At 36.3% G+C, this 26,000-nt stretch overlaps 1 protein-coding gene and 1 long non-coding RNA gene across 3 annotated transcripts in view; one reads left to right on the top strand and one right to left on the bottom strand.

Moving 5' to 3' along the window:
* KIF6 (kinesin family member 6) overlaps window positions 1-26,000 on the bottom strand; it is a 466,898-nt gene that overhangs the window by 89,704 nt on the left and 351,194 nt on the right. For both annotated transcript variants that reach the window (XM_074311016.1, XM_074311015.1), the window contains exon 15: window positions 13,733-13,788. In XM_074311016.1, the coding sequence (XP_074167117.1) occupies window positions 13,733-13,788 (56 nt within the window). The remainder of the gene's footprint in view (window positions 1-13,732; window positions 13,789-26,000) is intronic.
* LOC141566457 (uncharacterized) overlaps window positions 1-26,000 on the top strand; it is a 287,659-nt gene that overhangs the window by 10,249 nt on the left and 251,410 nt on the right. The window lies entirely within an intron of this gene.

Genomic DNA, 26,000 nt, shown 5'->3' with positions numbered 1-26,000 from the left:
TAAGGCACTCCTGCTATGGCAATTCCTTTCTACCGATGCAGATCTACAGTATATTTGTAACTTTTAGTCTTAGGGTTGCCCAGGGACACCGAAATACTTGACTTCTCCAATGCCACAAAATAATACAAGGCAGGCCCTCTATCTACTATACCAAGATTATTTTGAATGGATTTGAAATTAGTTTGGCAATGAAGCAGATTTGGCCATTCTTTCACTGACTTTTCCCTTAAAGTAATAGGTGTGAATTTTCCAGCAACAGCCTGCTCTCTTTGCAGCAATGGGTGTAAATGAAGAAGAAATAACCATGATGCTATATAATCATTGGGAATTTTGCCACAGATTTCAGTGGAAAGGGGACACTCTGCGGTAGGGACTTCTTCTATCACAAAACCCCAGGAACTGCTCTTCACTGGTTTGAGGTTAGTAGCCTAGTGTCATCTCCATTCCTAGATTGTAACTGAGAAAAGGTAGGGCTCTTTAAGAGAAACCGACGAATTTTAACTTGGGCATTAGGAAATCATTCCATTCAGAACACGAACCAGAAAGAATGATGGACAAAGCAAGGACACTTCCCCTAAACTAGCATTACTATTTGGACACTTTGATATAGATGAGAAAAGCAGGTTTTCTTTAGAATGGCAAACTCAGCAACAGCTAATACCTCTTTGTTATTTTTGCTTATAGAAAAGCAATCTTTTCTACTTGCAGCATTTAATACACTTAGGGTTTCTCTCAGTTAGCTCATCCCCAGAAAACTAAATAAAAAAGGAAAGAAGATAGAGTTCACTCCCTTATTTTTATCGGGCTCAATGCCAGCTTCTTTAAAAACTCAATGCCTAATAAACATTTGCTGAACTCTTATGGTTCTGAAAATGTAATTCAGGAGCTAGTTTTTCTGGTCTATTTTCCAAGCAAGGTAAGACCCATCTTCAGCTTCACTCCCTTCTCAACCCAACTTTCTGTGAAGTGACATCATAAGATTGGGAATAGGGCTGCTTGGACCCAGGATTCTATGTGGGCATTTCTTCTGATTGGATTAGATGGCTGCTGAAGTCCCTTCCAATTTTCAAATTTCTGTGATTGGGTTCTAGGTGAGGGGAATATGATTTCTTAATGCTTCAGTTTTTCCAGAAATTAAGAATAACGCATTTGCTGCAGCATGTTCCTAGGCTGTTTATATATTCTGGGTCATTCAGCACTTATGTATTCGATCACTTCTATCATGATCTCTAATTTTCACTTGGTACATACGGTGGCAAAGGTCAGGGTAGTATCTAAGTGAACCAGCCACCCTTTTTTCCTCCCCAGTAAAACAGCTTTAGGGCTGACATACTGAGGGGCAAAAACTTTTTTTGGTTTCAAGTGTGGATTAGGAATCCCCTGAACGCAAAAGTCTGGTCTGTTTCAATTATCCTGCACTATGTCTAGTCTTCACAAAGACCACCATTTCGGGGAGCAAGAGAGTGATGGCAGAAGCAAGGCAAACTTGCTGGAAAGCTGCTATTCTGAGAAAGACTGATGGATAAACAAACTATTCTTAAGCTGAATAGAAATAAACTATAATTTCTGCTATCCATTTTCTGTAAATTTCCTGAGCTTTTTTTTTCTTTCTGCTGACCAGCTGCAATAGATTTTGCTAGTTTGACCAGAGAAGTGACAGATATGTTTATTGTGATAAAATCCCCAAAAAGGAATTCTAAGAAATTAAGAATTGTTTTCAACATTATATAAATTCACTGAAGAGGCCCTCACTAGGTAGACTATACTTTTCTTTTTTTATTTGAGTACAAAGCCATACAAATGTTAACCCACAGATTCCACCCTAAGCACTAAAGAAGCCATAGTTTACTTTGTATTCTAATTATTTGAATACATAGCTTATCTTTCCTTAGACAAATTTAAAGCAAGCACAGTGCTGTATTCATTTTTGAGTATCACAGAGCACCTAGTACAGTGTCATTCAGTAAAAGCCCGTCAGATGAATGAGAGAGCGAGCCACTGGCCCCATATTGTAGCTCTTTCTCCAACGCTTCTGACAACAGCATTTTTCCACGCCCGGCTCCCCACTCTCTTTCCCTCATTGGCTGTGCTAAGCTTGGAAGAAGCCACATGGTTCAGACTCCGGAACCTGTCTAAAACAATTCATCACAGCTTGACTGCTTTCACCAACAAGTGTGCATCAGATTATGGTTTGAGGGGAAAATTCTTTCCTTTACCAGAGTCTTTTTTCAGAAAGACCAATTCTGGCATCTCAGCATTGTCTATATTCTTTCCCCACTGGGATAACATTGATTGTTATTAGAAGTCTATAACTAGTTTACTGTCCCAATTACTTGAAGATGACACCTCCGACAGTGATTCCTCTTAAAGAGTGTACAGTCAGAACTCAAAAGGATTGACCCATAACCCCTATTTGTCCTCTCTCTATTGCATGGATTAACTGTGTTTTATCTTCCCATTTCACCCAGACTATGTGCCAATCTTGGCAACACGACTGCCCATACAAACTTGGATTCCATTATTGGCTCCTGAGATGTTGCACGTATTCCCCACTTGAGATTCCTGGGCCCCGTGCTGTGTCTGCTGTATCACTTCCCAATCTTGGATTGCTCCCATCATTTGCTTGCTTTACTCGTGCTCCTGCTAGAGAAGGCTCAGAAATAACTGTGTCACCCTGAGCTACTAAATATTCATGTTAGTCATCTTCATCTAGGATTCTAGTGGTGTGCCTGTAAATAATTTCATGCATCCTCATCCTCATCATCACTACCACCATCATCAACTTATTTCTTATTGTGTGTGACAGCTTGCTAAATTTTCTCTTATTATTCATTAATTTTTAATGACTTCATTATGCTGTGATTTAAGGTCAGGAATCTTACTCAGAAGTCATCCAGTTCAACCCCTGCATTTTACAAATAAGGAAACTGAGGTTTTGAAAAGTTAAATGATTTATCTAAGTAATGTCTTCTTGACTAAATTTCAAATCCTGCCTCTGACACTGGGAAAACCATGCAACTTCTCTGTGACTTCCTTATAGAGGAGGACTGTTTTTCTTCTTCTTTTTGTCTTCCTAGAGCTTAGCAGAGGGCTTGGCACACAGTAGGTGCTTAATAAATGTTGACCAACTGATGGGCCTTTGTGCATGGACATCTTCCCTTTCCTGTGTGCCTTTTGTTCATAAGCTGCAAAATCAAGGAAGATAATCCACAAATGTGTCCAAAAGGGCACAGTTGGCAATCCTCACTCCTAGAACACCAACAGAGAGCTGGCTGCCCTAGATTCAATTTTGTCACATGTTTGAGCCAACACAGATTTTCCTTTTTCTTTGAGGTGTATCCATGGCAGAAGTTGGGACATCATCACTTATTCCTGGCACTTGCAGCATCTTTCCCACTCTTTACTGGCTCCTTCCCTTCTGCTTTCAAAAACGTACTGGTCTCCAAAATATTTTGCTTGAGCTTGTTGCTGTCTTGAGCTATGAGCCCATTTCCCTCTTGATTTTTCACTGCCAACCTTCTCAAGTGAATATTCTATATATTCTACCCCCACTACTCTACTGAAGTATTCTCTCGCAGATGACCAATGATATCTTAATTTAAAAATAACAAGCCTTTATTAGATGTCTACTATGTGGAGGGGACTGTGCTAGGTGATAAGGGTACAAAATTAAATTTGAAAAATGATCCCTGTCCTCAGAAAGCTTACATTCTAATGGGGAAAGAGAATACAAAAATATATAAATGCACAATAATTTGAAAAGGAAGAAAAGATTAAAAACTAGGGGGTTCAGGAAAGGCTTCATGTTGAACTCTGAAAGGAGCTAAGGATTCTAAGACATAGATTGAATTAAGGAATGGCATGGTGGTGGTAGAGATGGTGATGGTGCAGCCCGTGCAAATGTATGGAGGTGCAAGATGGGATACCAAGTTTAGGGAAGAGAAAGTGGTCAGTTTAATTGGAATGTGGGGAGGAATGTGAAATAAGTTTGAAAAAGTAGGCTGGAGCCAGATTGTGAAAGGCTTAAAATACCAAATTAAGAAGCTTTTCTTTGATTGCCTCTTAAGAGGAGGCAATAGGGAGCCACTGAAGTTTCTTGTGTTATCAGACACCTGTGCTTTAGAAGGATTATTTTGGTAGCTATATGGAAGATAAAATGGAGACATTTGAAACAGGGAAACAATTTAGGAACTATTATCTCAGTGAGAGCTGGTGAGGACCTGAACTAGTACAACAACTATATGAATTGAGAGAGAGAAGGGCAAAGATGCAAGAGATATTTTGAAAATGCTGCTTTCAGTAATCAGTTAATCTTTCTTATAAACTCAAAATCTGTACAGTTAATTCTCAATTAAATTAAAATTTTGATTTTCCAAAGAAAATTATTAATCTCAGATTGGTTTTTTTATCACCAACTATGGAAGGAAACAGCTAAGTAGCCCTCTTCTGCTTTTAGCAGCTGAAGAATATTAAGGAAATAGAATCATTTTAATAATGATACTTCGCCATTTAGTGAACGGAGCACCCCTTTTCTCTCTGCCAGTGTAGACCGAAACCCATCCATGCCTTGTTGTCATGTGCAACTCTTGTCCATGTTTTCCCATAACTATTTCAAAGGGGAAAGCTTTTAAAGCCATCTAGTTCTTTTTAACATTTTTGTGGATACTAGGGCGGGCAAAGAGGCCTGTGTCCATCTGTTATCCTTCACTCTTGTTACATTGCTGAGCCCACCTCCTTTTCTGGTCTGCACGTCCTTGATGTCCTTTATACCGTTCCCTTGACATATGTCACCACAATAGCGCAGTTTATTTCCACATAAGAAAAACCAAGTGGACCAAAAAAATGCATGCTGCCCCAGATTATGACATGCTGTGCTAAATGCTGTTGCCAAGCTCACTGGCTTTTTCTCCATCCTTCTCCTTTATTGCCTCAGTTTGTGCTTGACACCAACTGACTATTATTATCCTTTTTGAAACTATTTCTTTGATTTCCATGACATCGCACTATACGGTATATCCTTTTCAGTCAGTCAGTAAACATTTATTAAGCACCTACTATGCATCAGGCCCTGTGCTAAGCCCTGGGGATAAAGATCAAGAAGAAATTCACTGTCTTCAAGGAGTTTATGGTCTAATTCTAATTGGATTCAATTTTTCTTCCCTCACCGACTCCTCCAGTCATTACTTTAACTTGGGATAAATGTTATGTTATGGTTGTGTGTGTGTGTGTGTGTGTGTGTGTGTGTGTGTGTGATTAATTACTCAAAGTCACACAACTAGTGTCTGATACTGAATTTGAACTTGGTAGTCAGGATGCTCTATCCATACCACCTAAGTGTGCTGAGATAAGTGTTATGTTATTATGCATTATCCCTCAAAATACCCCATAAATAATAATTCCTATTTCTCAGGCTGTTAGGAGGATCAAATAATATTTGTAAAAAGCCCTTAGCAAAGTACCTAGCACATAGTAGGCACTACATAGACGCTTCTTTCTTTTCCTTTTCCTAGTATAAACATAAATAGGCTCTTGGTAAATATTTGGAAATTAAACAATAGATTGTAAAGCCTGATGCTCTTGGTGGCTCTGGCTCCCATGTTGATCAGAAATTTATGCTCAGGAGGATTCCCATTCCTGTCAGCCGCTCTGCCTGTCCCTTAGCTCTAGTTTATTGCTTGTTAACCAGCTTTATAAAAGCATGATGAAGCCATGTAAAAATTTCTTAATTTAGTTAAGTGTCTTAATAAGACACTAGCTGTGTGACTCTGGGTTAAGTCATTTGACCCAAGTTACTTCAGAAAAAAAAAAATTTCTCTGCCCAGTTATCCCATTTGAGCTTGCTTCATGATTATTGCCCGAGAGTCTATTGCCATCCACCCTCCTCCACAATCTGCCCACCTCCCCAGGGTCCATGTATAACATGTATACTGTGATGCAGATTTCCCACATTTATCAATTCCTGTTTTTCTTGAAATCCATAAAGCAGTCCTACACACACCTGAAGGGGGCCAAGGATGCTTTCTCAGAGGGTTCTAATCCCAAATCCAGTGTTTCACCCAACCCAGCCCTGCTTGGAAATTGTCTCACTCTGCCTGTAGAAGTATATTTTTAGACAAGCTTATATAGACTGTGGGGTAGACTGTGTATTAGAGAGCAAGTTTTGAGGGAGAGTCATGTTACTTACTGACTGACACCAGCAATAAACTGAGGCTGTCCCCACCCTTGGGGAGTGCATCCTGCTGAGTTAAAGTAGTCACACACTCCTTGGATCTAGCTGTGGTTTACAGTAGCTGGGCCCATTTGATGTTTAAAAAAACCAGACAACAGAAGCAGCAACATAAATGCTAATCCAGTCAGTCACCCAACATTCTTCTCGTCATTAACAAAATTGGTCCTCCAGAGACACAAAAGACAGCAGGATTATTCTCTCTCATAATCGGGGTGAAAACAATAAAATGCACTTCTTGTTTAGAATTGCTGCCAAGAACTGGGAGGAAACTATAGCCAAATTCTCTTACCTCTCCCCCAGCCTAAGCAATTCAGGAAGGTTAAAAAAAACCCATAGCTTTTTGCCACTGGCGTTTAAAGATAACTTACTTTCTATAACAGTGCAAAAATGGCCTTTGGCATTGATGGATTACATTAAAATATACTTCCATCTGTCCCTTTTTTCCTTATCCAGGGGATTTCATGTATTATATAGAAGCTGACACTTTTCTGCAGGGTTATTCTGTTCTCTAGATAACAGTATACGTTGGTGCAGTGCTTTGAAATCCTTGGATGAAAAGCACCCTGTCCAGGGAAGAAATTATTCTTCCTTTTTTCTTTTCTACACATTTCCCCCAGAATGTGCTTAGAATATATATGTAGTCACCCACAGGCCTGGACTGGCTCTATGATATGGTGGAAGAATTTGATTTTAAAGCATTTCATTAAAACTAAATATAGTGCTATACCTCTGTGGGCCCCTCCACATAGCAACCAGGAAAATCCCAATTTCCCTTTGCTTCATAACAATTCACTATTCATGCATTTTTATTTTAATTCCATTTGCCAAAATCAGAAGTTGAGCTTCTTAGGAAAAACTGCATTGGGTGATTTGACGAGATAGCTTTACTGAATTGATCTCTTATCTTTGGTAGTTGTCATCATGTTTACCATGGTAGGTAGGAGGCTCAATTTATGTGAGGACAATCTGGACAAAATCAGATTCTGCTTTTTGTGGCATTACTTACATTATCAAGCACAGAAAATTGGGAATAAGAGGATAACTCTATCCACCACAAAATATCTTGTCTTTACTAAAAACAAAAAAACCCAAAAAACAAATGGGGGCATCTGAATTATCTACGGGAGAATTAAAATACCACCATGGTTAGAAAGCCACCTAAAGAGGCTGACTAGACTCAGGGTAATTCTCAAACAGATGATTCCTTAGTATTTTGTTTGCAAGTATTTTTATTTTTTTTTTCTTTTGGTGATAAGGTGGGATATGGGACAAACCAACACATATAAATGAATTAAATGTATAAGATGTCAAGACTTAAAACTAGCTTGTTGCAGTTAATATCACAGTCTGTTTCCCCCTCTTTTTTCTTTTTAATTATTAAGTTTTTATTTTTAATGGTATGTTATTTTTCCAATTATAAATTGCTGTTGCTAGAGGACAGATTTTGTCAGTGATGGGAAGAATATTGGGTGACTAAAGTTACAAAATAAAGATGGTTTTCAATTTTCATTTTTGTATGATTTTGAGTTCCAAATTTTTTCTCTTTCCCTCTTTTAGCTACCCCCTCCCAAAGGAAAATGACATGACTCTATCTATCTATCTATCTATCTATCTATCTATCTATCTATCTATCTATCTATCTATAATCAGTTTTTAACATTGCCATATGGGTCATATTGGGGAAAAAATCAGAAAAAAGGGAAAAACCAAGAAAAAGAAAACCACAAAAAAACACAATAATAACAAGAAAATGTGAAAATAGTATGCTTTGATTCATATTTAGTCTGCATGTGGATGGTATTTTCTATCCAAAGGCTATTGAAATTGTCTTGCATCACTGTATTGCTGAGAAGAGCTGAGTCTATCACAGTTGATCAGCACACAATCTTGCTGATTTTTAATAGTTATAACTCAGGAAATGCCCAGTCCTGTCAACGCTTGCCTTTAGCACTGGTCTCTGATCTAGCTCTTCTAAATTTACTGACTGACCACTTTGGGACTTTCACATCACAGTCTCTCTGTAGTCACCTGACTCCTCACTTAGTCCTTCTATCTTTACCTGAATTTTGCTTAGTGCCAAGTGGACCTTGATAAAGACATTAGGATAAGAAATTTCAAGTCAGGAGATGGGAATTTCAGTGCTGGTTTGGGCACTAAACAACTGTGGGATAATGAATAAAGTCGCACAGCTTTTTTGGACCTTGTTTTCCTCATTCCTCATGAGGATGTTTGACTATACTCCCTAAAATTTCTTCCAGCTCTAACAATTTATGATTCCTCAGCTGTTTTTGTCTGCTTTGACATATTTCCCTTGTGTTCAGAGCTTTTTTTAGATGACTATCTTCTGGCCAATTAATATTCTCCTCATTGCTCTTAAGATCCTCCAATTTGCACCCAACCTTGGTTTTATAAAGTGCCACCTAAATATTTTATCAATTCCATGAATTCATAAATTATTTGCATAGGGTCATGATAGTATAATATATATCTTGCTGAAAATCCTACCTTGTCAGTGACACCAACTTTCTGTAAAACAAATTATAACCCAAACAAAGCACAGCAAGAGACACTGAAGGGATCTTAATATATCAGCTGCTCCTACCTTTCCTTTAAGAACAATACCTGAACCATCCCAGATAAACGGTAGTTCCTTAATATTTACAAAAATCACATTTTTGTAAAGGACTTTTCTTTTGATTGGCAATTTCCTAATATAGTTTAAATTTATTTCTTAATTTTTGCTTCTGTACAAACATGAAAAGCAATTGCTTTTTACTCTCTGTATGTAATACCAATTTGTATAATTGAAAATAGTTTTTAAGTCAATGATCAGATGGGGTGAACTTCAAAGAAAGAGGAAATGATGAACAGTAAAATGGCAAAAAAGGTTCCAGAAATGGTGGCATTAAGCAAGGAAATATGCTGATTCCTTTGGCTAACCCTGTGTGGTAGGGCTTTTCAACAAAGTATGGTCAATATTGTAGGGAGTGCAACTTATATGCTACTTTAGGGGAGAAAATATCAACCTTTACTTATTATATTGAGAAGCTTAAAAAGAAATTATTAAAAATGGTGGGGAATGTGTTAATAATATAGTGCAAGTTCCAGAGGGCATGGGAGAAAGTAGGTAGAAGGATCCCTGAGGAGAAGTATCAGTGAATGGTCTACAATGAGAATTTAGGTAGAGGTGAGAAGGATATTCCCCTAGAGCTGGTGATTTGAAGAGGTAGGGATTTCTCAAAGGTGAAATGACAGTCATTTTTCAGTCCGGGATCCTTGACTTGGTGGAGTCATAGATAGCCATGATTACCTTACCTGAAAGCTGGTCACTTGAACTTTTCTTTTTCTTTACATTCTCTTTTAAGTGAGAAATATGAATATGGGTTTGTATCTAGATTTATATGCCCTGCCAAAAGTATTCAGATGGCTTCTGGTCATCATCACTATGACAAGATACTGAACAAGAGCAAACTTGCAAAGGAAAGTTAATTTTTAAAGGAGGTTCAAGCTAAGGAAAAATACACAAACATGTGTCCATCTGATACATCAGTAAACCTTACTGATGCAGGCTCAGTCTTGGGAAGGTATTTTTTCAAATTCCAATGTTCCAGAGAAAAAAATTAAAGAAAAAAAATTTCTTTGTTTTACTGTTCTAGGTTGGGTTTCTTTTCCATTTTTGGAATTTCGAATCAAAGTCAGAGAAAACTTACCCCTTAGGAAGCATTACTTGGTTTTATAACATTCCTCTTAATTACTAGCTGCTCTTATTCATCCAAAAGAGGACCACCAGAATGGTGCAAGGCCCTGAGATCATACCAGGTGAATACTGGTCCAAGAAACTAAGGATATTGAGATGTATGAAGAGAATGCTCAGGGGAAGGACCGTGAAACTATCTCAGAATATTTGCAGGATTGTTATGCAAGTGATTGGACTTTTTTTGTTGTTGTTGTTGTTCCCAAAGGACATAACTAGGTCTAAGACTCAAAGTTGCTAATAGGAAGATTTAGTTTTAATGGAGAGAAAACTTCCTAACAATGAGTTATTCATAAGAGCAAAGGGCCACATGGATAGAGGATGAACTCTACTACATAGGAGAGGTAGACCTTTCACTTTTTGCTGTTGTATATTGTTGGGTTTTTGTTGTTTTCTTTTTCTTGGTTTTTCCTTTTTTTCTGATTTTTCTTTCCCAATATGACCTATATGGCAATATGTTAAAAACTGTACATGTATAGTCTGTTACTTTGCTGGCTGTTTTGGGGAGGGAGTAGCTAAAAAAGGGAGGGAGAAAAGGGATTCTTGTTCAAGTATTGCCTAGATGAGAATATTGATCCTGGTGGAACATTGATGCTAGAATCTGTCAGTAAAACCAAATGTGGGTAGCTTATTTTACCCTTACACTTCTAAATCACTATTCGTTTCATCTATTCCTCTCCCTTTCTCTTGCCATGTTGGCTTCTTTACACTCTCGGATGATTACTCAGAGGCACAAACACAGAGTGTCATGTAGGGCAGGTTCATGTGTGTGACTACTTTGCAACTATTCAAACTAGTTTTATCCACAGCTCAGATAATCTCTCTCATGGAGTCTGGGGAAAAATCTAAAAACATAGCAAGTCTAGATAGCAATTTCAAGGGAAAAATACCAACTGAGCTAAGATGGTGTTGGCAACTTGAATCCTGAATATGTTTGGTTGATTTGATCTGTTCTTTACATGGTCGAGAAAAGCCGATTTAATTTCCTTGGACAAAGCCAGCGTCACTGACCCAGGCCTGCTCATATTGTAAACTCCTTGGCATTCTTTCTGCTCTCTGCAGGACTCAGAAACAGGATGTGTCGCCATCCCAGACCGGAGCTGAGTCACCATCCCACGCACAGCAGTCTTACCTCCCTAAAACTGTCTCCATGAATAAAGACACACATTAGAGTAATTCTGCCAATGGGTGTGCAACTCCTCTCATATGGTCATCGAGCCCTTCCTCTCCATTCCTTTAGAGGATTAAATAATTCTGGATCTACTAAAGGGAAAAGATGACTTTTGGGACAGCAAATACCCCTTGATTTAATTTTTCCTTGGAAAAAATATACCCAGAAACGGGATAAATTTCTTTAGAAACCAGATTTTTTGAATGATTCCCTGGAATTCTGTATACACATGTCCTCTTTTATGTACACTTGATGATAATATGTTATCTTGATGCCTAGGGTATCTTTTAAAAGATAGACTACAGGTTAAACTGTTTTACTTCCATTCCCTTCTCTCCCCCCTTACCCCTTAGCAGTGGAGAAGGGATGACGCTAATTCACCTATAACGGGCTGTCTGGATTCTTTTGTGACCAATAGTACAAGTCTATCAAATGACTGGCCAACAGTGGAATGACTGGGAACAGAATGAAACATATTGTGGTCTTGACTTCATTAGCACAACCCTCGATCAACCTGAAATTACTGGTTCCTCTCTGCTTGTGTAGCATGACATTAAGCTCAACACTAATATAACTCTTAAGTTATCACATTAGTAAAACTAATTGCATCATTTGTCTACATTCTGGAGAATCTGCCCTTTTTTGTCCTAGCAAAGTAGAACATATTCCTGAATTCTGGAGAATATATCATTAAGTCACTGTACTAAGAAGCTCCTATTCCCCCCAAACTTAATTGACCTTATAATACATTTCATTAAATAACACATTTACATTTGCAAATTAGAAGATCTTTTTTTTTTTGATTTGCAGATTATTGGGTTTCTCAAAGAACTTATTTTTTTAAAAAAATATATTTCCCTCTTTCAATTACATGTTTTTTAAACTTTTTTTTAATGTTTTGAATATCAAATCCTAGCCAAATAAAATAAAAAAAAATAAAAAGAATTAAAGAAAGTGGAAAAATGGCATACTTCTGTATTTTGTATTCAAACAATATCAGTTGTCCTCCTTTGGAAGGAGGTAGTATATTTTATCATTAGTCCTCAAAGAACCAAGTCTTGATCTAGTTTATTAATAACACCTCTCACTGTGATTGGGTATTTTACTTTGTAATTTCACACAAATTGTCTAAATTCGATCCACAGTAACTCTGTGGGGTAAGATTATTAAATATCATTCCCATTTCTTTGTTATTGCCTTGATGGAGGTCATTCCATCATGGAATGGTTGACACACATGAAATACCTACGTGAGGCTCAATGGGGTTAAGAGACTTATTTTTGTATTACACCAAGCCAGCTTGCTGCTCCAAACCAGTCCTTTAAAGGATCCTTTCCTCCTGGATGAGCCGTGACATCTTGAGGCCCAGGACTTGGTCCAGCAAAAGTTCAGCTTGCCTTCCTTGACATCCATCCCACATACCCCCACACATGCACCCTATAATGGCTTTTGCTAGTCTGGATCTCTCCTAGGTTCTCAGGAATGGAATGCTTTTTCACATAGCATTTGTCTGACTACTTAGGGTCTGGAGACTGTTGAGTGGGATTGTCAGACTTGAAGTTTAGTTGCCATCATGTGGCTCATTCATATCTTGGAGCTTTGATAACTGAGAGTCAAGAAAAAAAATGTGGATTTCATGTTTACCAGAACAAAATTAATTCAATGTGTTCTTGGGGCTAATAATGTTAAAGCAAGGCAACTGTATTGCTTTGTAGGGCTTTTGTTTCATAAGAAAATCTAAAAGGACAGAATCACCTAGTTTTGTTCTCTCCTTGTGGGACAACAGAAATTTAAAGAGTAAAAAGCTGTTAAACCAATAGTGTGCCATCAACACTAGACTGGAGCATATGGAAAATAGAAAGTGATGGGGAGAAGAGTTTTATGAATGTATCTCTGTTGTACAAGCATTTCCCTCTTTGGAAAAAAGATGTGAGAGAATACTTTTATCAGGACTGCCTTTAGTCTCTCTAGTCCTAGTTTCCTAATGACATTTAGCCTAAGGGTAAAGAGCTCTGAGTCAGCAATCTGTGTTACCAGTCAGTTAGGAATGTTTTCTTCTGGGTCTGATTCTACCACCAAGCTACTAAATGGCTCTGAGCAATGCCCACCTTTATGTGCCAGAATTCCTGAAAACCTGCCATGGGCAGCAGGATGGAGCAGCTCTGAGACACTATAAAAATGCTTGCAAAGCACTTGAAAATATTCAATAAAAACAATTTTTGGATTGTAAAGTGAAAATATGAGCAATGAAGCTCCTCTTGTAAAATATGGGGGAGGGGAAGCAAATGCATCTCATACAAATGCTATAATGAAGATTATTCAAAATCAAATTTTTACCACATACAATTTATGTAGAGTGAGGATACTAGGGGATAGAAAATAAGATTAGTGAAGCATCTGTTGTTTGATAACTGAAGGCTTATGAGAGAGCTACTTGGGAATCCTTGCAAAGCTCCCTACCTCAGAAGAGCACTCAAAAAACTAAGGATATATTTATTTTGAGGTACATCATGGTTTGATTTTCACCATGAAAAAGATCTATGAAAAATAGCCTAACAGAATATAATAACCTTCTTACCAATTTTACTTCTTACTTCATTTATACTTTCTCCTAGGGCCTTTGCTTCAGAAAATCTAGGAAAAAAAAACAACAAATGTTATATTATATTGCACTCAAGAGGCTTAAAATAGAACATATAATTTTTATTAATTAATTGCATTGAACAGTACATTTTTTTTACTTTTTATTGATAGCTCTACAATGTAATAATTACATTTTGTTGTTCTGAAATACCTTCACCCTGTGATTTGAGTACACTTAGAAGGGGAACCTAGACCTAGTGTTAAAAAATGTAGTTTTCTCTATAAGATTTTTAGTGTATTTAGGTTTGGAGAATCCATTTTTAAGAACTTGTATGAAAACAAATCTTTTTTGGGCCAGTCTTTTAGTTCGACAGATTCTTAGTGAAACTCTAACTTGCAATCTTAATATTTTGTTTTCTTTGATTTCATGACTAAGTGTCTCAATGCATTCAGCATATGGTCTTCAACTCAAGTCTTTCAAATTATATACTTTAGCTTTTTACTGTCATTTTATAAGTTCCTTGGGCTACACATAGCATAAGGTAAAGTCCTTGGGATATCATCAACCAATCATATAATCACAAGATTATATGTCTTAGGACTAGGACTAATATTTACAGGACACCTTGTCCCAAACAATCAAAAAGGATAATCAATCAATCAGAAAATAGCTATAATGAATGTGCCGGTCAATGTTTTAGGTTCTGGGGATACAATCATAAAAATGAAATCTTTCCTGCTCTCCAGAAGCTTACGTTCTAATGGGCCATGTGCCCAGAGAGATCTTAGATCAATATTGTGATGTATTAATTAAAAAACTATGATATCCTATCTTCATTTTGGGAAGACAAACTCATGATATTATAAATGAACCCTAAAATATTAAATAAATATAGGGTACAGATTTTAAATGCTTAAGGAGCTCTGATAATAGGATAAGATAAAGAAGTCTTCTTAGAGTAGTAGAGTTTGATTTGAGCAGTAAAATATAGAAGAGAGGGCAGAAGAGAACAATTCAGAAAAAAGAACCTTCAATGAAAAGACACATATAAATAATATATAAATAACATGTAAATATACATATTTATAAGTCTTAGAACTATATGAATAAATCTTGGAAACTATTCTCCAATGAGAGAAATCCTATGGGAATCATATTGTGTTTGGGGGTCAAATCGAATCTAATAAGTCTTTTCTTGAGGAGCAGAAATTTTTGCTCCTCAGGCCCATGTCATTTTTAACATGTTGCCCCAATAATGAAAACAGGGCCCATCAGAGGTTAATGATCTCTGGAAAGAGGGAAGCACAAAAGGTGAATCACTATTTCTACAGTGACAATAGAGCAACCTCTCCCACCGTGACACTGGAGAAGCCTCTGAAGTATTAGAGCAATCTTGGAGACCCTCAAGACAAGGTCCACCGGGCGATGGCCCAGGGGAAGTCTTATCTCAATTCTCAGTCGGACCATTTGGATAATGAGTCTGGAGGATGCCCAACAGGGCAGGAGAGGGATAACTAACTCTAAAGGGTTCTCTAGTGCCAGGTCTGGTCCAAGTTGTTGGAGGAAGCCACAAAGTCTATTTTGGGCTCTCTTCTGCAGTGCTAGCACAAAGCTAAAAAAGAGCGTGCCCACTGCAGAGGTGCGGTCTGAGGCCGCTTCCCTTGTTCTGGGAGGCTGTTGTCCCTCCGGGCTACTCCACCCACATGCTTCTGAATCCCGGGGGCCAGAGCAGAATCTAGGGCAAGGGGAAGCCCAGAACAAGAAAGGAGGGAGGGGAAGGAGAGAAAGGGATACCGTGAGAGGAGGAGGAGGAAGGAGAGAGTGAACATGTGAACCAGGGCCTCCCCTGATTGCCTCACTGCTTCCTTCCCTCCCACTTTTACCCGTGGCTTTCAGGAAAGACTCTCAAGTGGAAAGAAGGGCCAAGAGAACCAAGCACGTGTCAGGTGATTCTGGTTCCAGACCCTGTTCTGTTTTCTATTTGCTTTTCTTTTCTTTTAAGATAAGAAGTGTGGGCTAAGTGAACCAATCGAGGTTCTGTGGTTCTCAGTCAACATTAAAGGGAATTCTCTCTGGAACAAAGTGAAGCACCTGAGTAAGGTGACTCTAGATACTGCTGTTCAGTTGTTTTTCCAGTCATGTTTAACTCTTTGTGACCCAGTAAGGGGCTTTCTTGGATAAGATGCTATTTTCTTCTCCAGTTCATCTCACCAATGAGAAACTGAATCAGAGGGCAAATGACTTGCCTAGGGTCATGTAGCTAGTTAAGTGTCTGAGGATAGATTTGAACTCATGAAGGTGAGTCTTTCTGATTCCAAACCCAGGACTCTATCTATTGCACCACCAAAGTGCTCTCTAGGCTAAGTAGAATTCTGTTTTCCTATATATATAATTTCTATATTATAGAAATAAGATTGTATATCACTCTATCATCCATAGCTTTCCTTTAAAATACATATTAGAATTAAAAGAGTAGTTCCAACATTGTCCTACTTATCTATGTTCCCTTTTGAATTTCTTTCTGTTCTCTTTGTATTTTAAAACATTTTCATTGTTTAGTTTTATTTTTGTTGTTTTGGTATTATTATCACTGATCACTATTTTCCCCTTTGCTGCCATAGTTTCCCTTCACCTCTAGAATAAAAGATTTCATTTCTAACAACAAAGTTGAACCAAATAAATCTATATACGTGGTTATCTCTGAACACGTGAGTCTCACTCTACAACCTCTCTAGTCTGCTACCTCCCTGCAAAGAGTTGGGAAGCATGGTTCTTTGTCAGCCTTTTGGATTTGATTAGTCATTGGATTAATCCTAGTTTTTCTCACATGTTTTCCTTTACAATTTTGTACTCATCTAATAAATTGTTCTGCTATTGCCCTCTTCACTTTGAATCACTTCATACAACTTTTCCTAGGTTTCTCTGAAACCATACCTTTCAGCATTTCTCACAACACAATAGTATCCCAGTACATCATGTACCATAATTTGTTCAGATATTCTCTAATTGATGGGTGGCTCCTTAAATTTACACATATTCTCAATAACAAAAAGTTCTGCTAGAAATATTTTGTACATATGGGTTCTTTCCCTCCATTTTTATTCCTTTTTTTATTTGTCCAAGGTTGGTATTGCTGGGTCAAAAGATAGGTAAAATCTAGTCACTTTTTGAGCATAATTCTAAACTGTTTCTCAGAATGATTGGATGACGTCATAGTTTAGACAACAGTACTTGTACCTCCCATAGATCTCCAACAGTTGTCATTTTTCTTTTCAGTCATCTTTGACAATTTTCTGTTATTTTTATTTGCGATTTGGAATATATTCTTATGTTGTTGATAGCTTACTTTTCTTCTATGGAGTACTGCCTGTTCATATCCTTTGGCTATTTGCCTATTTGGTAATGTCTTTTATTTTCATATATTTTTATCTATGACAAAGAGAGCTTGGTAATTAGTACTTTATTAAAGAAATTTTCTGCAGTGGGTTTTTTTCTTCTAGTTCACTTTTTCTTTTCTAATTATAATTTCCTTGTCTTAGTATGAGTAAAAACTCTTCAATTCTTGCAATCAAATTGCCCAATTTTATCACCTGTGGTCCTTTTTAATCCATTGTTTAGTCAACAATACTTTTGCTGTCTATTGTTATACTACCTATTGTTATAAAAATATATTCTTTCCTTAACCTCCAATTTTTTAATGAGTACATTATTTGATTCTTTCTTGTTTTCTTTATCTTTTTATTTATAATCATTAATCCAATTTCATGCAGATTAGTAATTTTGTTGCCATAGAATTGGACAAAATGATTGAAAAGAATTTCCTTTATTTTCTGTTTATTTTTATAAGGGCAGTTTAGTTTTCCTCTTGTTTGAAGAAATCAGGTTCTACTCTACTAGGTTTTTTTAAAATCAGTCTCTACTGTTTCATTTTCCTTTACTCGTTTTATAGATTCTACTTTACCAGGTTTAAAAAAAAAATTTAAACCAGACTTTAGCTTCTCTTTTTTTGTTTTGTTTTAAGAATTTTTTTTAGTTTAACTGGAGTTTTTAAAATTTCTTGCCTTTCTAGTCTTTTTTAAAAATTGTATTCCCAATTCACTGGTTCACTCCTTTGCTGATAAAAGAGTTTGGAGATTATTATTTTTCCTCTAAGGTCAACTTTATTCTAAAAGTTTTGATATATTTTCTCATTGATGTCATTGTTTGTGGACAAATTTTTTTCTCTATGATTTATTTGTTTTTTGACCCACATATTTTAAAGGTTAAATCATCTAGTCTCTATTTAAGTTTGATTCCTTTCTTCAAATGACCCTTATTGATTATAGTTCTGTGGTCATTGTGGTCAGTAGAAGAAATGTATAATATTCTTGTGACTTTCTGTGCACCACCACATGGACATTTTTTGCCTCACTTGGCAATATGTATATTCTTTTTTATTTCCACTCATAGGATTATAGATCTAGAACTTAAAGAGTCCTTTGAAGCTAGGTAATATAATCTCTTCATATTTCAGGTCAGGAAAGTTGAGTAATTTGCTCAGTTATCATAGAGATAATACATGTACATCAGAGGTAAGATTCAGACTCAGTTTCTCTAAACACAAAACCAGTATTTTTTTTTCATTAATCTCCAGAGAACTATCCTACTTTTTCTAAAACCCTAGTCAGGTCTTTACTTTCTAATTTATCTTTTTATTAGATTTGTTTAGATGTGAATGAGACGCATACTGGTTCACAACTATTATGATTTTGCTATCTGTTTTCTCCATAATTTGACTGAATTTACACAAGTATTTGGATGTTATGACATTCAGTACATGTATAATGAATAATAATGTCCTTTCATTATTTATGATACATTGATGAATGTAGCTTCTCTGATTAACACTTTTAACCCTGTCTATTTTTACTACAGCATTATTTGAGATCATGATTGGCAGCCTTTTTTATTCACTTAAAACATAATGAATGCTGTTTTATCCACTTATTTGAACTATGCAGAAATCTTTATATTTTGAGTGTTTTTTCTACATACAACATATTATTGGATTTTGCTAGCTTCTCTTTTTTATTGTTATATAAAGAGGCAATGTCAGCTAATCGGTAGACTTGTTCAGGAAGCCTTGAGTTTAACATGTACTACTGCTAAGCCATAAATTTAGTATATCAGTGACATGAAACACCTGATCTATCTTTTTTCTATAAATTTATCTTCTTGCACCTGGTTCTTTGCTAAATTCTTTTGGAACTTTGCCCGCTTCAATTGGCATTACAATTAAAATAAACTTTGCCCTTTGACTTGGGAAAAAAACCAGTACTACTAGTACAGACTTGCTGGGTGTCCAGGACAAACCACCCAATCTTTCAGTGTTATGGACACTTCTCTAAAACTATAGCTTACTGGGGCATTTCTCTTATGCACAGAGTACAAGAAGTTCCCATTTTGCTCACAATATATAGATTCACAGTTATATATAAATTTCACAAATATATAGATTTCACAATTTGCTCACAATTATAGATTCATATCTCTCCTACCAATATTATGATTATTCTGTAGACTTTCTCCAGTAAAATTGGTGAATGAGAATTATTTATTTCAATGGCCATGAAGGCGGCACTGTGGGGCACTTAGAGCTTCATCAGACATCAAAGACACCAAGGTCATCTACTGCAACCCAGGCCATCACCAGATGTCCTGATTTTTGTCCTGCTACTGGACTTCTGGGCTCTGGAAGAGAGCGATGGTCATAGCTTTGAATACCTTTGCCTTCCTTAAATCCAATTCATGAGCAAGTCAAAACACCAGCCATCAAATTGCCATGTCACTGGTCCTCTTCAAAATGAAGGATGAATAATAATTATTCTGCTTGTCATATCTTATATATCTCCTTGTCAAAGATCCAGACAGTTAATGATTTCCATTCCTTCACTCTCTATGTAATATTAACTTTAAAGACTGATGACAACAAATGAGATATCAGAGTTTTCATGATTCAATCTTATGGCAGATATGACAAAAGCAATTGACCAACAAACTTTACCTTGCTTATCAAAACCCCCCTTCATGACCTCTGCTCCCACCTTTTGCTGCTTTCCAGATCACTTTCTTAGTGATCTGGAATATTTTCTGAATCAAAACCTAATTTATGTCCTAACTCTGTATTCTACCTATGTCTGAACTCTGTATTTAAACTTCTTAAGCCAGATTTAAAGACAAAGTCTGCAAAAGGAGAGCAAATCTTTATTCAAATTCTCTTCCACTCTCTTACTGACCAATCAAAATTTATACAGCTTAGTGTCTATCGTGGTAAATTATCATAAGAAAATTTGAACAGCTATATTAAACACCTCTATAGTCCTCATGTTTAAACATTTAGTTTCTCACTGTCACTAAATAAAACTCCTGATTCGACAGAACAAGATGAAAATATAGATTAACCATAAGGAAGGATTGAGTAAAAGAGAGAGTTGATTAGGATAATATGATTAACTTGATGAAGTTATAGAGAAGGCAGCTCTATATAAGGGCTATGGACAATTAGCAAATTAATTAATTTAATTTAATTATTAAACCTTTCTTTTAAATTAAATTAAAACCCAATTAAAACCTTCATTAAGAGGATTGAGGACATCTACTCCTGGGTACTTGCCAACCTATTCCCATTTCATTGAAGATGAACTCTTGCCTTTTGACTGAAGAGATTTAAGAAGAAAGAATAGTTGGACAGGAGATTTGGACTGAGGTGTTAAAGAGAGAAAACTCAGCAAAAGTAATGAGTAGAACTAATGAGTCCTGGGGGGGAGTGAATCTTCATGACCTTCCTTGGGGAGTCATTAATGTTAGCCATAGGGAAGCAAGAACAGAGACAGTGGGATGTTGCATTTGTTCTTGTTTATAGACTCTGAGAGGTGGCTCAGAGAGGCTGGGGTAGGCCCACCCAACTACATGATTCCAGAACAAAATGGAGCCATATGACCTAGTCTCTTGGATAGAGAAGGAGGCTCCTGAATCCCAGTTTTCTAGAGAGGAAAGAAGAAAGAGGATAGATGTATTTTGAAATTACCATTCCTCTCGGAAAGAGGATGTTGGGATTTAGGTTTCTGGAGATAAGAGGAAGAATCCCTGGATAGTATCATCCTCTTAATGGATTTAAGCATGCGGCTTTAGAACTGGAGAAGCAAGAGACAAAAGCCAGGATATGAAGAAAAATCTGGACGTTGTTTTGTTGTTAACACAGGTCAAGGATAAAATATTGCAAGCATCCAGAAAGAAAGAATTCAAGCATAATGGAATCACAGTCAGGATAACACAAGATTTAGCAGCTTCTACATTAAAACATTGGAGGACTTGGAATATGATATTCTGGAGGGCAATGGAGCTAAGATTACAACCTAGAATCATCTATCCAGCAAAATTGAGTATAATTCTTCAGGGGTAAAGGTGAAAATTCAATGAAATATTCAATTAAGTATTTGTGATAGAAAGACCAGAGCTAAATAGAAAGTTGGATTTTCAAATACTGATCTCAGGAAAAATATCAGAAAGGGACATCACAAAGGGCTTAATAAGGTTTATCTGTTTACATTCCAACATGAGAGTATGATACATGTAACTCATAAGAACTTTCTCATTATTATGGCAATTAGAAGGAGCATATATAGATAGAAGGCATATATATATATAAGTTGAATATGAAGGGACAATATATACAGAATGAAACTAAGGGGTAAGAAAGGAATTTACCAGAAGAATGGAAAAGAAAGAGTTGGAATGGAATAAATTATCTCATAAAAGAGGCAAGAAAAAGCTTTCACAATGCAGGGGAAAAGAGAGAGGAGAGGGAGAATGAGTGAACTGTACTCCCATCGGAATAGACTCAAAGAGGAAATAGCAAATACACTCAATATCGATATAGAAATCTATCTTACCCTACATGGAAGTGGGAGGGCAATGGGATTATGGGAACAAGGTCATATTGGGGGAGGGTTTGGTCAGTAGCAAAATACTTTTGAAGGAGGTCAGATTGCAAGGACAGAGAAAATGCAATAAATAGGGAAGGAAATAGAGTTAGCATTGTAATGGGGAAAAGAATTTTGAAGCAAGTTTCTCAGATGAAGGCCCCATTTCTCATTTATATAGGAAATAGAGTCAAATTTAGTAAAAAAAAAAAAAAAAAAACATATTCCTCAATTGAAAAAAAGATATGAACTATGCCTAGAGAACTATAAAATCATGCATATCCTTTGACCTAACAACATTACTACTAAATATGAATCCCAAAAGAGATTTTTACAAAAAGGACTTCTAGATACAAAAATACTAATTATTGCAGCTCTCAGGAAAGAATTGGAATTTGAAGGGATACCTATCAATTGAGGAATGGTTGAATAACATGATTGTAGCTTATGATAGTGATGGAATATTATTCCATATATGGGAAATGATGACCAGGATGCTCTCAGAAAAACCCAGAAAGTCCTTCATGAACTCAAGCAAAGTGAAATGTACTGAGTACAAAATAATAGTAATGTTGTGAGATGATGAGCTTTTCACAGCAGTGATCCATGACTGCTCTGAAGAACTTATGATGAAAAAATGCTATTCATACCCAGAGGAAGAACTGATTGGGTCTAAATACAGATTGAAACATACTTTTTTAAAACTTAAATTTTCTGAAATTTTTTTTGGGGGAAATCTCTGTTTTAAAATAAGTTATGCAAAAAATAACAGAGATCCCCCCCCCAAAAAAAACCCTCAAGAAAAATTAAGTTAAAAAGTATGCTTCTATGTACCTTCTAAATGGGAGAGGGGGGACTAAGGAGAGAAGGAAGAGAATCTGTAACTTAAAGTTTTAAAAACAAATGTAAAAATTTGTTTTAAATATAAACTTGGAAAAAATGAAATAAAAAAAATCACTGGTAATTGTGAAGATAGCAGTTGTGGTGGAATGATAAAGGTTGGCAGCTGGAGTATAAAGGGTTAAGAAAAGAATGTGAGGATTTATAAGAAGCTTGTTTCAAACATCATTCATATTCTGAATAAATGAATGAATCAATCCACCAATAAGGATTTCTTGAAGCCCCACTATATGCTGAGTCAACATTCTTTTAGTACTCTGAGGGATTCAGAAATGTTTATTGCATGATACCTGTCCTTAAATCCCTAAGAAAAGTTGATTGACTGTACATACATGAAAATTAGAAAATGATTAAGACTACATAGTAAAATAATAATTATAATTCTAACAGTTGACTGAACTCTAAACCTACTCCTAGCCTATGCCACAAAAGACTTTTGCTTATCCTCACTCTGCATTTTCTATTTTTTTATTTTTAGATGAGCCTTCTATTACTTTGACATCTGAAGGGTTCAACTGTATGAAGGAACACGCTATTTGGGTCAAGCTATTTAATCAAAGCCTTTATTTCTTATTTCACATGTGGGTTTGTTTCTCATTTTCCTATTTAACATGAATTCATAATTAAATGAGTTAGAGTTTCTATGAAGATTTGCCACAAAAAGCTATACATGGGTGGAGTCACTGATCTCTGCCAAGCATGGGCATTGACATGTAATAGAAAAGAGTGCTAGACTTGGAGTTTTAAGAAGCCAGATTTAAATCATGATTTTTATTGCATCTATATCACCATGGAAAAGTCTCAATCTCATTGTGTCTCAGTTTCCTCACTTATAAAATGAAAGGGTTTTGCTAGATGATCTCTCAGAGTCCTTTCAACTCTTACTTTTTGTTTCTATGTCAAATGTTACAAAGATAATATCAGTAAAATGTCTTAATATTGAATACCAATCCTCTTTTGGTTAAAACTTCCACAGATTGCTTTTTTAAAAGATAGCACAATGATTAGCTCATTGCTGAGCAAGTATTCTGTTAACATGCAAATAGCCTGTTCTACGGTCAGGGACTTTAGTATGGCTCATCCCTAGAAAGTGAATAAAATAAGACGATAAAGCTGAAAAAGGAAAAGAAAACATAGTCCTAGACTGGAGAATATTGACAAATTGGTTGGTGTTTTCTTCCTTGTCATACCCAATTAAATCAGTAGTAGATAGGAGAAAACAAAGAGCAGGTATCCCAAATTTGTCCCTGGCATGCTTTATAGAAGCCAAGGAAAGGGAAGGGAGTGATGGACCTCTAAAAATCATGGCATCTGGCATCCAACACAAGTAACACCGGGAGACTCATTTAACCATTTGCCTCTGTTTCTTCATCTGTACAATTAGAAGAGAATGGCAAATCACTGCAGTATCTTTGCCAAGAAAACCCCAAATGGTGTTACAAAGAATTAGACACTATCCAAATGACTAAACAATAAAAATAGGTAGGAATTATTTTTTTTAATTCTACACAAACAAAAATCCCATGCTTCAGGATATATTCCCCAATTTACCAGCTATAGATGTATTAAGAGAGAATGGATGAGAAAGTAGAGATAGAAGTAGTCTATTCTCACTACTAGAGAAACTGAAAATTCATTTACAATTCATGATGATTGTGGTTAGAAATCATCTTTACATATATACCTATGTGCATTGCATTTCACATATATAGATTCCTCTCTGGTGTGCACGGATATTTATTGAGAAATGAAAGCATTTCCTCTGACTCTCCTGGCTTAAGTATTTATAACTATGTAATATTTAATAACTGAATAATTCATAGTAACATAAATCAAAGGGAACTTTACTCCTATGAAGAAATAAATGCAGTGTATCATCATACTAGGTTTACAATTTCCAGAAGAAGAGAACTTTGTGAATAGCAAACTCACAAATGTGACAGGAAGGTTCAAAATCTGAATATGATCTTAGGCTGTTTTATTACCTCTTCTGGCTTAAGTATTTACAGCTATGTAATATTTAATAACTGAATAATTCACAGTAACATAAATCAAAGGGAACTCTGCTCCTATAAAGAAATAGATGCAGAGTGTCATCATATTAGATTTACAGTTTCCAGAAGAAGAGAACCATGTGAACAACAAACTCACAAACGTTTCTGGACAACCTAAAAACTGAATGTGATTTTAGTCTGTTTCATTACAAACTGGTCAAAATAAGAAAACTGACAGTCCCATTATGCTTTTCCTATGTTAAACCACATCTGAAGGATTCTCTTTAGATCTAGTTACCACATCTTAGGATGGACATTTGGCAACTTAGAGTGTGTGCACTTGATAGGTAGAGGGAACTGAGAATGTTTAGCTTGGAGAAGAAAAGTTTTTGAAGAGGTGTACTAGAGGTATCTCCAAGCATCTGAAGGGCTTGCATGTGTCAGAAGGATTAGGCTTTCTTTTTGGCCTTGGAGACCTGAACTATGAGAAATGTATGAAAGTTACAGAGAAGCAGATTTGGACATAATGTTAAGATTAAATAAAAATGAGAGCTGTCCAAAAGTAGACAAATTGTGCCGTCTTGGGGGACAACTAATTCTCCATCCCTGGAGATCTTCAAGAGAATGTTAGAAGATCATTTATTATGGATGTTGTAGAAGAGCTCTTTGTTCATATGGTCGATTAGATTAGATTATATGGACAACTGCTGACCTCCTTAGATTCCTTTGATTCCCAACTAAAATCCCACCTTCTGCAGAAAATCTTCCCCAATTCCTCTTAATTCCAGTGCTAGTTTTTGTTAATTATATTGTTTTTATCATGTAAAAAGCTTGATTTGATTATATTTGTTTGCTTGTGTCTTCCCCATTAGATTATAAGCTCCTTGAGGGAATGGACTGTTTTTTGCCTCCTTTTTGTATTTCCAATACTTAGCATCTTCCCTGGCACATAGTAGGCACCTGATTGGTTATTGTCCTTTGTTCTTGAAGAGGACCAAAATGACATCAATGTTAGAGTTGAGTTATATTGTGTCCAACTGTGGCTGATCAGACCAATATGAGAATGCTCTGCCATAGGTTGGACACAAATAGGTCTCTATGAAAATATGGAGTGTTCTCCAACTTTGTGCATCTTGTGTTTCTTCTGAGCTACGTAAATTCTGCTTTGCTCACAGAGCCCAGCATCTTCTCTGATAAGGGCACGTCATGTTGGATGTAGCTGTGCCATTGTCTCCCATGTCATATAATTAATTCTAAATTCTTAAGAGACTCTAATTCTTAAGAGACAGCATGAGAGTCCCTTTACTGGTGCTTAATATTTGTTGACTTATTGACTCTATATGTTTCTGTTCCGTCTCTCTATATTTCTTTGACAATTGTCTTTTTAAAAAAAGCTAATGCTACGTA

Source organism: Sminthopsis crassicaudata, chromosome 4 (assembly GCF_048593235.1).
Source record: "Sminthopsis crassicaudata isolate SCR6 chromosome 4, ASM4859323v1, whole genome shotgun sequence".
Lineage (NCBI taxonomy): Eukaryota > Metazoa > Chordata > Mammalia > Dasyuromorphia > Dasyuridae > Sminthopsis > Sminthopsis crassicaudata.
The sequence above is the reverse complement of the archived record's forward strand: the minus strand, read 5'-3'. Positions and strand labels throughout refer to the sequence as shown.